Genomic DNA, 15,320 nt, shown 5'->3' on the forward strand with positions numbered 1-15,320 from the left:
TGACAGAGGTGGTAGTAAAAATTGCAAAAATACCTGGAGAAAAACAAAGAGGAGCCTCTACAGAACTCCCAAAACAAGTTGCAAAGGACCTGGGCGGATTGGGTATTGAAGTGTGCTAAAAAGTTGCATCTGATTTAAAGCTATAACTGCTGGACAGCGCGAGGCGTTTGTGAAATTTACAAAACCTCTTTTTGGTTGGACGTCCAGGAAGTTCTTGATAATTAACGTTCCTCAACTGTTACCCGGACATAAAGGAGGGATTAGCATAGCCATCAAATGTTAAGTATAGATATAGAGAGAAAACCCTCAACATTTAATTTTCTACATATTTTGTATGATATTTTGTCATTAATATCACTATGTCCAACTTTCCAAAAGTTTTTGTCTAACTTTCTAAAATTTTGTCCATCTTTTCAAAATGTGTTATTTTTTAATTTCCGTGAATTTTCCGATTATTCGGTTGCAATATACAAAAAAATGGTAAAAATAATTATTTTTCAGTTTAAAAATGCATTTGAAATTGAATTTTTTCTTAATGTGTCTCGCTTTCCACCATTCACCCTAGTGGCCGGTCAATTTTCGAACTTTGACCCCTTAAAAAAGCTCGGGTCTGGTCTGGGGTTATCGATCGACTTAATTATTTTTTGTTTGATAGGTATAATCTGCGGCTAGAACATAATAAAATTTGAGCCCGATGCACAATGGAGTTTTTGAGTTATTTAACTGAGAAAATTGAAAAGTTTTCTTTTTGATAATAGCGCCTTTATTTATACGAATTTCCGATGTAAAAAGAGAAATTGCATTTTTACAATATTTTGATGTTTCTACGCATGCAATTTCTTTAAAAAAAAAAAAAGCGTTTTTTGACAAAAATTGCTCATAAAAGGTTCTGAAAATCAGAATTGTTTGATAAACAATTGGCGGGAAAATATATTTGAGGTTATCTAACGGTTATCAGCGTGGGTGATATCGCTGTTCACAGATAGATGGCGCTAGTGACAGAAATTGTAGTTGTCAAAATGACGTTATCCAAACAAAATTTGGATAACGTCCCATTGAATAAAACGCGAAGAATAAGAAGAAGGCTTGTGTTTTGGAAAATTATTTTGCATATTTTTGTTGGAAAAAGGAGTTTTTGAGGCAAATTTTGGATTTGATCAGTTTGTGGAGTGCTCAGGAACAGGAGAATAATGTCGAGGCAGGGCAGCCGATTGGATTCCAAGAAAGTGGTGAGTGGCAGAGGAGCCTTCCGGAAGGTTTACTCTCGGCATTTTTTTTTGGGGGGATTTTTCTAATGTCCGGATGATTCGTGGACAGTAGATTGGGCAGATTTTGGGTTTGTTTGACAGATTTGGAGGAGTTTGCATTCGGTTGTTGATTTGTGGTGTACCCCATGAGTGAGTGAGATTGCTGGCCGCCCTCAACGCCTTCTCATCTCTTTCCGCTTTTTCTAGACGTCTGACTACTAGCCCAACTTGCCCAAAAGACTCCTTCCTCGCCATTTAGCATGGACGCAAGCGCCAGCACTGACATGGCCGGTACTTCTGGGCAGCTTCAGGTACTGCCACTGAGTCAGGTTCTGTCCGGAACTAGCGGGCAGCCTATTCTGGTGCAAGCTCTGCCCCAGCAGATTTCAACTAGCACACAGCCTATGCAGATGCTCCCACTGGCTCAGCTTCAGCAATCCGGTGCCCAGTTAATGGTCCAACCAACTGCCGCTGCACAGCCTCAGGCTCAGTTTATCCAACTGGCAGATGGTCAGACACTAGTGGTGCATCCTCTGCCTGGAATTGGGGTGTCAGAGGGCACTGTGGCCAATCAGCCGCAGCTGATCAACATCAATGGGAACCTCCTGCAGTTGCCGGTGACTCAAAATGCCAGCACATCAATTGCCCAGCCACAGGTAATGATGGTAGCCACGGATGCGTCTCAGCAGCAGTCCCAAGGTGTCAAAGTCACCCATCAGCCAACCTCCTTGACCACCCAGACCACTCCCTCCGCCTCTACAGTCACCACGGCCAGTAGCAGTGCCAGCGCCGAATCTGAGGATCAAATTCTCTACGTCAATGCCAAACAGTACAAGCGAATCCTCAAGAGGCGACAGGCCAGGGCCAAACTCGAGGCCCAGGGTCGCATTCCCAAGGAACGCTCCAAGTATCTCCATGAATCCAGGCACAGGCACGCCATGAACAGGATCCGTGGCGAGGGTGGCCGGTTTCACTCGGGCAGCAGCCAATCAAAGAACTAATTGCAACTCCTCTGAATGTGCTCGATGGGAATTCAATGGCAAGTTCTCTCCTTGTCCATTTTTTTTTTTGTAGCTTGAAAACGAAACCCAATAAACCGAAATGAACCGATATCGTTTTTCGGAATCTACATGAAGAATATGCTTCATGGGAACAAAATTGATTTTTTTTTAGAAGGGATCACATTGTTGGTATTTTTTTTCTATAGCGGTATAAAAAAATATCTAATTCTGAAGATATAAACCAGATTAAATAACAGAAAATCTATTACATTTGTGTTTTATTTTTTAATTTCCGATCGCTGCATATGCTGCAAGCCACGATTTTTTGATCAAAATTAGCTCGATTTCAGATCCTACAAAAAATATCTGATTTAGACAAAAATCCAAAAGATGTGAAAGAGTCAAAGTTAATGGAATTTTCGATTAGAAAATAAATTAAATTTGTTTTTCTTAACTCTTTCGTCTCTTTTGGGACTCTCGTACCCAAAGCAGCATATGAATGTTCTGTGAAAACAATGTTTTTTAATTATTCAGAACTGATAAAAAACCGATTCTTGTGGATGATTACAAACTATAAAGATGTCCAAATGTAAGATATTTTTTGTGGGACCTCAATTAATTCCTGAGCTTAGATATTTTTGATTAAAAATTGTGAAATTGGCTTGCGGCATATGCTGCGGTCCGGAAAGAGTTAATCAAAAATATCTAAGCTCAGGAATTAATTGAGGTCCTATAAAAAATATCTTACATTTGGCCATCCTTATAGTTTGTAATCATTCACAAGAATAGGATTTTTATCAGTTCTGAATAATTAAAAAACATTGTTTTTCCTAGAATATGCATATGCTTCTTTGGGTACTACAGTCCCAAAAGAGACGAAAGAGTTAAAGAAAAAGAATTTAGGGAAGTCGGTAAGAAAAAAGCTTTCGAATTGAGTTTAGTTCTCTCAATGATGAACTGGCGCAAAAAATTACAGTGCTGTCTCTCTATATGCACACTCTCTATATGCACAGCTTTTGTGTCGGTTGCATTCAAAATCAATTTGTTTACATTTTGTCAAAGTAATAAAGACAATTATTTTCTTGGTAACTAATTTTTCTTGTTTTTACTTTTCTTAATTTTATTTTTTCTGTCTCATATTATATTTAAAATAACACGGGAAATTCTAGAACAATAAAAAAATGTTAATTTATTAAAAGAAAGAAAAAACCGTTGGGAATTTCAAAAAAAGTTGTGCATATTCAGAGAGAGAACTGTCAAAAAAAGTACCCAAACTGTGCATATAGCGAGACAGCACTGTAACTTAGAGTGACTAAATTCTCACTGGCAATCACCGGAGACATCTCAAGGGGAGTTTCCCCGAGACTCACCGGATGCATAGCACAGTGGGGTGCATTTCGAAATCCACCCTATAGAAGACGCCTACAAAGCTCGTTGATGTTCGAAGAATTCAAATTCAATTTCGAAGTTCCATACTGAGCCCAAACAGAAGTAGATTTTGATTCTCCAATAAAGGCACCCATCCTCTATATCAAAACCGTCTTACCGCAGGATTTTATGCTAATATTGTTCCTAAATTTAAAAAAAAATATCCTAAGTTTTTTATTTATCTATAAATCAACTTTATTCTGCACAGTAAAAAATTGTGTGAGAAATAAAGTTGTGTATGGGAAAAGTTGTGTATTGTCAGAAGCATTTTGGTTGTAAATTGTAAAATTACTTATCATATTTGTAGTACGATACTAACATAATGCTAGTAAAATTAAGTAATGAAATTTGTGTATGGGAAAATTTGTGTTAGAACTGTCAAAATTTCATTGTTTACTATTGCAATTTTTCTAAAAGATTTTTGTCATTTTTCGCATTTCTAACTATCTAATTGTTTTCTAGAATCATTCATTGGATTCTTAAAATATGCCTTAGTCGTAAAAAATGAGGAATAATAATGTAATAACAGAAAACAGAGGAAGCATCATGTAAATTAGAAAAATTGACGATGCAACTCTTGGCCATTTCCTTAAGAGAAGTAAGCAAGTTCGTGGCGCGGCCGGAAAACGCGAGATCAACAACGCAAAGGTTTGGGTTCAAGTCTGAGACCCTCTCTTCATGTTTTTTTTCTTTTTTGTTCTTTTTTTCTTTGTTTAATACCGAGATTTTTCACAGATAATACACATAAACCGAACAAAATTGCTCTACAATCAAAATTATAGACAGGAAGCCATTTTATAAAATTGACAATACACAACTTTGCCAATACACAACATTTCCAATACACAAACTTCACAACAGTAAAAAAAAATTACAACCACTATCGTTAACGATTATGTGTATCCATTTCTTTATTTCTGATGTCTATTTAACAATTCGACTATATTAAGAGGATTAAACGATATATTCAGAAGAGAGATCGATACCGTGTCCCTGTTTCACCTGCTTTTCGACTTTTGATAACTTTAAAAATAGATCACGAGAAAAACATCTCTTGAAAAACAAACAAAAAAAATATTTGAAATCGCTTGAAATGTCAAAATATTCGAACATAAAGAAATGGAGCTTTCGAAGAGGGAGATTTTAAGCGCCGAGATAGGCAAAAATGCACCGGTCTAAAGCTCAGTGGGGGACTTTTGTGTCAAAATGGCGGTTTCGAAATAAAATCCCCCAGTTTAGATGCTCCCTAAGGCGGTATTTATAGGGGGGACTTTTGATTCGAAACTTTTCTTTCGAAATAAAAATATCTCTTTGAGCTTTCTCGCCCTGTCATTTGCCTACTCTCAGGCGCACAAAATATCGCACTGAGCTTTCTCTGAGTGACAATTGCCTACCTTCTGGCGCACAAAATATCGCACTGAGCTTTCTCAGTGTAAATTGCCTACAGTAGACTCTCGCTAATCCGGCAACACCTTCTCCGGGCAACATAAAAAAATCCGTGAGTCAGTTGAAGTTTAAAAAGTTTGTTGATTATTTTTCTGTTTTGGAGGTTATGCTCGTTTAAGCAAATGTGATCTTCTAATCTGCTGTGATTCCTTTCCTTCTCATTGTGATATTCATTGGCACGCGAAATGAAGCGCAAGCATATATCCACCAAAATTCACGACAAATTAAAAGCTATAGAACTTGTGAAAAAGGGAGAGAGAGTTGCACATGTGGCAGCATCTTACGGAGTCGGAAGACAGACCCTGCTAGATTGGATGAACCAAGAGGAACGTTTCAGAAACTATGTCAACCAAAATGCTAAAAATGCAGAGAGAGAGTGTCGATTCGACCAGAATCAACTACACAAACTTCTGAAGCATTGTTCATTTGGTTCGACAATATGAGGGAGAGGGGTATGCAGTTTTTATAGACGAATGCGTGTGTAATATGTAATGAAAACTAATATTTGATTCTTTATTGTAGGTGTACCAATTTCTGGACCTCTCCTTCAAGCCAAAGCACTTCAGTTTCATAAAGTCTATCATGATGGCCCTGCCAACTTCTCTGCCAGTTCAGGGTGGCTTAGCCGATGGAAGAAACAACACGAAGTGAGGCAGCTCACAGTATGTGGAGAGGCTCTGTCTTCCAGGGAAGACTTGCTACCAACGTTTTTCAATCACCTACAAAAAATCATTGAAGAAGAGAATCTGAGTTTTCATCAGATATATAATGCTGATGAGACGGGGTTGAACTTTAAAAGACTTCCGAACAAAACACTTGCCGCACGAACTCAAAAAAAGGCCCCAGGATATAAGGAGAGCAAAGAAAGGGTAACACTTTTGGCCTGTGCGAACGCAAGTGGGCGACATAAGCTCCCACTTTTTCTGATTGGTAAATCAAAAAATCCGAGGGCGCTAAAAAATGTGCATATTCAAGATTTACCTGTGAAATATGGAAATCAAGAATCTGCCTGGATGACGAGGGCATTATTTAAGGAGTGGTTTTTCCAAAACTTTGTTCCCGAAGTTCGAAAATACCTCCAGAAGGAAGGTCTCCCGGAAAAGGCCCTTCTTATTCTGGATAATGCCCCAGTTCACCCGGAAGAAAGAGAACTCTTGTGTGATGGGATTCGTCTGATGTTCCTGCCTCCTAGTGTTACATCCACAATTCAACCCATGGACCAAAATGTCTTGGAAGTTTTGAAAAAAAATATCGAAAAGTTTTCCTTGAATTTGTCCTCGAACAAATTGAAATTGATCCGAATGTGATGAATGCTGTCAAGGCAGTTGACATCCTGAAGGTAATTTTGTGGACAGCTCAAGCGTGGGACCAAGTTGATGCAAATACTATTGCCAGAAGTTGGAAGGGAATTTTCGAAACGACCTTCAGCTCAAACGTCTTAAGTGAAGACCAATTTTTGAATGATGAATTCCATACAGATAGTGTGGACATGGACCACTTGATCCAGTTGGCCAATGATTTGCCACATATTGGTCTTATCACTGCGGAGGATATTAGAGACTGGTCGCAAAGTGATAATTGTTTGGATATTAGTGAGGACACAATTTTTGATATAGTGACGAGTACAAAGAGTGTCAATTCTGAACAAGAGCTTGAAAATGATCTCGAAGATTATTTTGAACCTAATTTTGCTCATTCTTCAGTGCAGAACAATGACGAGAAACATGTTTCAGCAGAACAGGCACTCAAGGCTTTGGATGTTGTACTCAGTTATATACGTCAAGGAGAAAACAACACAACTCAACAATAAGGACCATTTATAGGTTGCAGGCTGACCAAAGAATTAAAAAAGAAAGGAATAATTTTCCAGTTAAATTCAATTTAAAAGACTGCGTTAAAAAATAAACCTAATGAACTAACTTAATCTTAAGAAAGAACTCTACTGAAGACTGATGGTGTGAAAATGAAAAATTGAATTTTCCACAAAGTTAATTCCACAGGAGGGCTTTAATAATGTTGGATATTTTAAAATAAATCATAAAAGATGAACTGAAGTGCTATAAACGTGATAATAATTGAAATGTTGTACCATGTTAATCTGCAAAAAATGGGAAATCTGTCTAATGTCTGATTAACTTTATGAATAGATTTATAAAGAAATTAAAGATCATATGAATGTGATAATGAATATGCAAATATAAAACAAACAAATACAAGAATAACAATCAGTTTCAATCTAATATCTTCTCTTTAATAGAAAAATTTTAGTTTGATATTTATATAGCAATACGAGCAATACATATGTAAACAGAAAAAAATCGTTAAATTTCAAATGGTTTGCTCTCAAAATCCGGGTGACGTTTCGGTCCCGCTCCACGGATTAGCGAGAGTCTACTGTAACTCTTCGAAAGCTCAATCAGCTGTTTTTTTGTTATTGATAAATATAAAGTGCTGTCCGTACAGAATTTTCAAAAGTTTTCACACCTTTCACCAAGGATTTCTTTAAAAATGCCTAGTCTTACAGTGAAATTGTTTAGTGAATTTAATTTTCATTTTAATAGGTTGTGTCTCTATTTTTTAATAACAGCTCCAGAACACACATGAGGAGAAAATCTGTTGAATAAAATCTTCAAAAAACAAAGTTTAGTTTATAGTTTGTACTTATCTAGAAGAAACGGATTTTTATCGATTCTAGATAGTCTAAAAAAATTGTTGTTTCTATGGGTACCCAGTGTCCCAAAGGAGACGAAAGAATTAATAATTTAATTAAGGAATCGCAGCGTTCGGAGCTACCCTTGTTAGACGGTGCCCTGTTTCCCCTACTGCCTAATCTTCTGCAACAGGAACTACTATGCGTTATTTTACGTTCGATAAGGTCTAAAAAGAATTTCTGCGACATGTATGAAGTAAAAAGCAAGTGTCGTTTTTCGTTGATTTGCAGAGCTCGGAGCTACTCACATTGACTTACGGCGCTTTGGTGTCGCAAATGCTGAGAGACTTTGAGAATGTTGACGATGTGAACAAGCAATTGGAGAGGGTGGGTTACAATATGGGCATGAGACTTATTGAGGATTATCTCTCGAGGACCAATTCCCTTCGGTGTCATGACATGAAGGACACAGCAGATAAAATTCAACAAGCTTTCCGGTGAGACTGCAATTTTTACTTAACATTTATATACACAAAAATACCTCATGGCTTTTAAAGCGTATGCACAAAAAATTCTCCATATTGTAAAATGGCGTTTGGAAGTTTTATATTTTTGACACTGGCGCTGATGTCGCTATTGCTCATAGATTTCACTAGACCTCATGAATTTAGTTAGAAGATCAGCATTATCCCCCAAATTTTGGATCCCTGAGTGTATTGTCAAAAAGTAGTCCTTCAGACAGTGAAATCCTGTATGGGAACAGTAAATTTAAGGATGGAAAAGCTACAGGAATTGACGAAATACGTCCCGAAATGCTGAAACTCATGGGTATAGCAGGGGTCGGTTCACTCAGAAAAAGGCAGTTCTAACTTTGTATGAGACTTGCTAAAATACAGCTCTTGTCTGTAAGAATATTTTAAGACCCGAATCAACCTAAACATGTTGTGCTTAGAATCAAGAGCTGTTTTCTAAAACAGATCAACTAAGAGCTGCCGTGTCTTGAGAGAGAGAGAGAGTACCGTCTCTTTAGAAAATTTTCAGGCTTCCAGTGCTGTCAAATGACAGATAAAACAATTCACAGTGCAATTAATTCGCAAAGTTGTGATTGTTTTCGAGAGTTTTCTCAATGAAATTATAGTTAAAATTGTGGGCAGAAGCCTCTACAGGTAGTGAAGTGTCTTTTGGTTTAATAAATTACAGTGCCGACAAGAAATATGTGGAGAATAGGTGAAATACGCTCGAAAAACGAAAAACATTTTTTCCTGGAAAATAAAACATTGTGTCTAATAAGCTTTGCTCGAGTCTCTGGAGTGTTGTGGAAATATGATTTTTTATTTTGAAAATTTATATAGTGAAATATTTGAAAGAATTTTGCGAGGTGGTCTTGTGAAAAAAAAATGTCACGATATTCAGAGGCATCTCACTCATCGATAGTCGGATGGAAAAATATCTTCCCAAATGTGAGTCTCGAGTCGGATAAAACTTGATCAATTTCGCTTGGATTTCAGTAGAAAATGAGGGAATGTGACAAGTTACAGTTTAAAAAGTATATGTAATGGTGGTTCATTAAAAAAATGTGAATTTAATTTTCTCTTTTTAATTGTGAGCGTACGTCGATTTAGTCGCGATATAACAGAGAAAATTTGATACTAGAATCAAAACTCATTTAGCTTTGCTTTAAGAACTACTCAGTACTTCAAATTATATTTTTTCCACGCATGTAAATTCAAAGACTGTACGTTCTTGAGGCAAAGCGTATTCTAAAATAAATGCTTTTCTTTAAGTAAAATAGTCTTTAACCCAAGACACAAATGCCCGTTCTTATTTCAAGAGCTAAATCAAGACCCGTTTCCACAGAGCTGTTTTCTGAGTGTTGGCTTACGCGTGTCATTAAGATGGTTTGGCAGATTGGGAGAGTACCAAAGGATTGGTAAGTTGGGGTCCTCGTACCCATGTTCAAGAAGGGAAACAAGAAAGAATGCTTAAATTATTGGGTTCTTCTGAGTTCTCCCGGCAAAGTCGGGCACAGTCTGGGTGAGGAACAATGCGGTATTAGAACTGCTAGAAGCACCACGGTTCAGATTTTCATCTTGAAGATTATAGTCGATAAGGCTTGTGTGGAAGGTTGAAGTTAAAGGTTTAAGGCTCGTTGATAGACTGATCGTTTATTGTGTAATTATGCTTAATATACATACACTTAACATACATATACATTGATATGGTATGTTTATGTGACAGTTGATTCATAGATTTGTGAAAAGCATATGAGCGAGTACCGAGAGAACAACTTTGGAATGTACTGCACGCATGAGTTGATACTGAATGAGTAATTGGTTGTACAGAAACCGTAGTAGCTATGCTCGTGTAAACGGATCCAAGTCGGAAAGCTTTCGGATGAGTGTTAGACTGCGTCAAGGGTGTGTTCTATCATCATTATTGTTTGTACCATGCATGGACGAAATGATGAAACGTAGTCGGGGATAGAATGCGTTTCATATTGGGGATTTCAGGGTGAGCCATCTCCTCTGCAGATGATTTAGTTCTTTTTGTAAATGTGTGGTTAGGTCGGAAGTAATGGTAATGTAAAATGCACTCTACATGTTAGAGGAGTCCTATTGAAACAGGTAGAGAAGTTCAAGTATCTCGGAGTGTTATTCAGGAGTGATGTCAGGATAGACGCATAACTCTCGTCGCGAATCCGAATTGAAGGCCGAGCGTAAATCGTTATTCTAAATTGTCGGTTTTCATGGTCATGACTCATGAAATTTGGGAAATTACTGAATGACTAAGATCCCGAGATGAGTTACCTTCGGGCTGTTAAGGGAATCACTAAGGGAATGTATTCATTCGTGAGGAGCTAAGAGTCGAGGAGTTGTTTCTTCGTGTTGAGAGATTATAACTTCGATAGTATGGTCATGTTAATAACGTGAATAAAGAAATATTACCCAAAGAAGCTATGAAAGTCATTGTGAGGAGTCATTCGAACATCTTCCTGTAGTAGCGGAAGAACGACAAGCGTAGGCTGTTAACCTGGGTGTTCTAGGCTCCCCACCCCGTTAGGGAAAAACCATTGAAATTGAAAATGATTGAATGAATGACGAGTTTTTTTCAAAGACATGATCAAAAATGCTCATAGTGTATTCTAGATACAGAAACACAGCTTTAAAGTAGGCCCTACTATAGAACATTTTATTGTAACGTTTTGCAAAAGTTTAAAATGGGCAAAAGCGGCTAAAAGCTTGATGTATGGTGCTATTCCAATGAAAAATGAACATAATTTTAGCACAACTGTTCTCAAGTTCTTCTACATAATCGACTTTTCATTGTTGTATAGGGGAAGGGGATGGATCTTATAGGCGGTTAGGTAGAGGACAAGGTTTAGAGTGGAAGAGTAGGTGCTCAAGAAGTTGGTTGTATGACTATTCCAGTGTTGCCAAGAAGATTACGAGCTGTTCGCTCTACAGTGATCTTCTTAGTGGTGGTGAGGTAGTTACTGAGCGAATTAATGATAATGCGCTCAAAATCTCTGCCTCACGTGTAAAAGAAAGACTTATTTGTTTTTCTTCTTAGTGACGAAGTATTAAGCGCATGAATTTATTTCACATAATTACAATCTTTTATACCAAATTGAATTGTGTCGTGCGATGTGGTAAATTGGGTGGGAAAAGTGCATGTTAGGTGAATTTTTGTCGTTTTCATATTGTATGTGGGTTACATAAATTTGTATGTTTTGCTAGTACTTGTACATATTTTAAATAATCTTTCATTTCCTCGAAGCTTCTTTAACTTCCTCAGGTTCAGATCTGAACAATTGTGTTGGTATTGTAGTAAGACTATTCAGCCTGGAGGAGTTGGGGGAAGAAAGCCCGTCCTGACTGATGAAGACAAATAGATTTCTCAGTCGGCCTTCAACCGTGAATTTGTGAGGTACAATAGACTCTCTCTCAATTGGGCATTTGGGGCAAAATATCATCCGGTTTATCGATAGATTTGGGCATCAAAGCCTTTGTAAATTCCACAAAAAGTGCTCAATTACGAAGAATCACGATAAAATAGGAAGAACTACAGCGAATTTGAGCGAATTAGCTTCATAATTAAACGTGTAAATTGTCAACAAAATTTTTCGCCCGATTGAGCGGGAGTCTACTGTAGCTCGATTCGTGGATCCCCGGGGTTCTACTCCGGGAGGCTGGCGATGGAAGGCACTCCAGCATGTGTCGGTGTGGGTCTGTGGCATATATTGCTACAGTATGTGTTCCTGTCTTGACTGTTTGTGGTTTTAGAACACGAGAGGACTCGGAAAAATAGTCGTAACAGGAACCAACACATAGAAAATTCGATAAGGCAGAAACACTTGACAACAGCAAAGTGCTAAGAAAGAGGAAATCTTTCCCTAGAACAGTTTGTTTTAGCACATGATTCTTAAATGCTTCTGCATTATCGACTTTTCTTTGTGTTGGTTTCTGACTGGATTTGAATTGTTTTCCCCAGTCGTGACAGGAACCAATACAAAGAAAATTCGATAAGGCAAAAGTAGTTGAGAACAGTAAAGTGCTATAAAAACAGCAAATCTTTAGCTTGAACAGTTTTTTTTTAGCACATGACTGTTCTCAAGTGCTTCTACATTTTCAACTTTTCTTTGTGTTGGTTTCTGTCTAAACTGTTTTCGCTAGTCCTCGCCGTGTTAAAAAACTACCAAATAGTCGTGACAGGAACCAACACATAGGCAAATCGATTATGTAGAAGCACGTGAGAACAGTTATGTTGAGTCCCTCCTCGAGTTCTACAGCAACTTCGGGTTCTTCTTTAATATTGAAATCCTGTTTGATTTTGTCTCCAACTTTATTCACGTCCATTTACATTGGTAACTCAAGAGAGACTAAACTAACCTAAAGTTATTACAAAAAGAGTGCGACGTTCTCGGAGGTCACGACATCTAGTGTGAAACATTACAACTGTATTATACGGGTATAACAAGTTATGTGCTAAAAAATATGTGTCATTTTTCATTGAAACAGTACCAATATTCCACTGAATTAGTGTAAATTATTTTCTATAAGGAAAATTGGGCAATAATGAGGTTGTCCTGTTGACTTTCTTCTCAGGATGTATCTGAATATCCAGCCAACAATATCTAACTGGGCTGCGACAGGTGATGAATTCTCTCTAATTTTTGAGGCCAATCCTCTGGCTGAGTTTGTGGAGTTGCCCAGCGATATTGGTAACTTGAGGTACAGCGCAATCCTCTGTGGTTGCATTCGTGGAGCTCTCGAAATGGTCCAACTCGAGGTGCAGAGCTGGTTTGCCCAGGATCATTTAAAGGGGGACGCCAACACAGAAATCAGGGTGAAATTTATCAGGCGTCTAGAGGACGCTATTCCAGCAGGTGAAGATTAAATTCGTCTGTTAGTTTTCTGTAAGGAAAGAAGAAGAATGATGCAAAAACTGCAATGTAATGTCATCATAAAATCACAATGATGAAGGGGGTGATTAATAAATTGAATTCCACAAGATCATTAACATTCAGAGAAATAAACAATTAAATTACCAGGCACGAGTCTTTTTTTCTGTGTGGCGTGTTGAATGTGTTCCGATAGGGAAGTTGATACGCCATTGACGCCAATTTAATCAGCACCGAGTGCAAAATATGGTCGTCAGCAGATGTTAGAGGTAGATAGTGGTGATCCAATTAGCAAACTTACTATTAGCCACAATCCTTTCAACCATTCACCGGGAAATTGAATTCAAATGGAATACTCACGTTATTTCCCAAAAGAAGATAACTTTCCTCTTGAAACTTTTCAATAGACATCATTTGCATGAATGAATTAATTCACTACCTGTTGCTGCTAAGAACGATTTCAATGGAACTTAAAAATTATGTTCTAATATTTGTCTGTCTAAGGAACTGCAAAGTTAACACTTAACTTTTCCTAATTGCTACTAAATGCTTGGAAATTTGGGATGAAAATGAAGATGCGGTTGAAATTTTAGATGTAGTGAAGTTTCATCATCTATAAGAACATCAGAGTTCCCTCTGGTGCACTCTTATATCACAATATTTCACAATTTTTCACTCTGTACGCGAAAAGCTGGGGAGACATGATAACTTATTTTCGACACTATCGACTGTCGATTCAGAAAAATTTAAACGATAGCTAGACTTCCTGTAACTAATATAGATATTTATCAACAGTCACATTCTTTTAAGAAAACCACAAAGAATGGCCGAATAATGCGTAAAAGGTCGACATTCACTTAATCTAACAGATGTTGATTTATCGATACTATCGATTCGATAGTATCGAAAGGTCATCATTCCACCCATGGTTTTCGGATAAAATAATTGAGAATGATCGTGCTATTCCAATGAAAATTAAAAAAGGCAAATCCTGAGAAGGGGAAAAATGTCTGTTCACATGTGTCTCTGCGCTATCGACTCTCCTTTGTTTGGTTCCTGTCATGGATTGTGATTTTAGAACACGATTAGAACTGGAAAAAAAAACAAAACAGTCATGACAAGAAGTCTGGCTTCCTGACTAAGAAGAGTCGATAACGCAGAAAGACATGCGAACTGACACTCTTCCGTTTTGCGAGCACCCTGCAAACTGAAAGAGGAAATCTTTCTTCTGAAGATATTTTTAGCACATGACTTGAGAATGTCAAGTTCTTCTGCATTATCGAGTGCTCATTGTGTTCTTTGTTCTTCTACATGATCGATTTTTTTCGTGTTGGTTTCTGTCACGACTGTTTGATGGTTTTGGAACACGGAGGGCTAAGAAAAACAGCCCACGCAGAAACCAATCCAAAGAAAAGTCGATAATGCAGAAGCACTTAATAACAGTCATGTGCTAAAAAAACTGTTCACGGGAAAGATTTCCTCTTTTTTTTAGCACTGTACTGTTCTCAAGTGCTTCTGCATTCTCGAGCGTTATTTGTGTCGGTTTCTGTCTCGACTGTTTTCCTCAGCCCTCTCGTGTTTCAAAACCATCAAACAGTCGAAAAAATCGATCATGTAGAAGCACTTGAGAACAGTTAGGGTGAAGGTATCACATATGGACGTAATACATACACATACACTTATGGGCAAAGTGCAAAATCTTAAGTTTTTAGCTAAAATCAATTTCAAAAAATCACAAAATTGTTAATCACATCATAAACTAAAATTTTTATGATTTTTTGAAATCTGTTTTAAAGTTAGAACTTAATATTTTTGCAGACTATCCATAAAATGTACAACGTTCATAAGTGATGACTCCACCCTACATGTCGGTTGCAAAGCCCTGAGACTGGCCTATAAATAAATGGTAGAATTTTAAATTTTAGTCGATAATGTAGTACTAGTCCTGGTTTGAATCTATGCTAATTTTCACTTCCCGGCAATTTTTTTTTAGTATGCGTGCGAATTGAAGTTAGCGTGCTTTTAGCAAAATAGACAATCTTGAACATTGTGCTGTGATTAAATTCTTTATAAAAGAAGGTTTAATGAAGACGGAAATTCATTCTAAGTAAGATGGTAAAGTTTGCTAGTGGATTCTCTTCTGCTTC

The 15,320-nt window shown here is 37.4% G+C and overlaps 3 protein-coding genes across 3 annotated transcripts; all 3 read left to right on the forward strand.

The window, feature by feature from the left end:
- Nucleotides 1–1,027: 1,027 nt before the first annotated feature.
- Nucleotides 1,028–8,121, forward strand: LOC129802272 (nuclear transcription factor Y subunit alpha). Its single transcript, XM_055847973.1, has 3 exons — nucleotides 1,028–1,229; nucleotides 1,455–2,286; nucleotides 8,064–8,121. Exon 2 carries the CDS (start codon nucleotides 1,508–1,510, stop codon nucleotides 2,246–2,248), a length of 741 nt encoding a protein of 246 aa, XP_055703948.1. The 5' UTR covers nucleotides 1,028–1,229; nucleotides 1,455–1,507; the 3' UTR covers nucleotides 2,249–2,286; nucleotides 8,064–8,121.
- Nucleotides 5,042–7,502, forward strand: LOC129802271 (jerky protein homolog-like). Its single transcript, XM_055847971.1, has 2 exons — nucleotides 5,042–5,574; nucleotides 5,645–7,502. The coding sequence occupies exons 1-2, from the start codon at nucleotides 5,562–5,564 to the stop codon at nucleotides 6,427–6,429; spliced, it is 798 nt and encodes a 265-aa protein (XP_055703946.1). The 5' UTR covers nucleotides 5,042–5,561; the 3' UTR covers nucleotides 6,430–7,502.
- Nucleotides 8,109–13,169, forward strand: LOC129805021 (trafficking protein particle complex subunit 3-like). The gene is made up of 2 exons (XM_055852824.1): nucleotides 8,109–8,269; nucleotides 12,878–13,169. Exons 1-2 carry the CDS (start codon nucleotides 8,109–8,111, stop codon nucleotides 13,167–13,169), a joined length of 453 nt encoding a protein of 150 aa, XP_055708799.1.
- The last annotated feature ends 2,151 nt before the right edge of the window (nucleotides 13,170–15,320 follow it).

This window comes from Phlebotomus papatasi, chromosome 2 (genome assembly GCF_024763615.1).
Source record: "Phlebotomus papatasi isolate M1 chromosome 2, Ppap_2.1, whole genome shotgun sequence".
Lineage (NCBI taxonomy): Eukaryota > Metazoa > Arthropoda > Insecta > Diptera > Psychodidae > Phlebotomus > Phlebotomus papatasi.

Excerpts from the sequence above, each read along its gene's own strand:
- LOC129802272 (XM_055847973.1), top strand. The coding sequence starts at position 1,508 with ATGGACGCAAGCGCCAGCACTGACATGGCCGGTACTTCTGGGCAGCTT.
- LOC129805021 (XM_055852824.1), top strand. The coding sequence starts at position 8,109 with ATGCTGAGAGACTTTGAGAATGTTGACGATGTGAACAAGCAATTGGAG. Across the intron at positions 8,270-12,877 it reads AAAATTCAACAAGCTTTCCG|GATGTATCTGAATATCCAGC; the intron begins GTGAGACTGCAA and ends CTTTCTTCTCAG.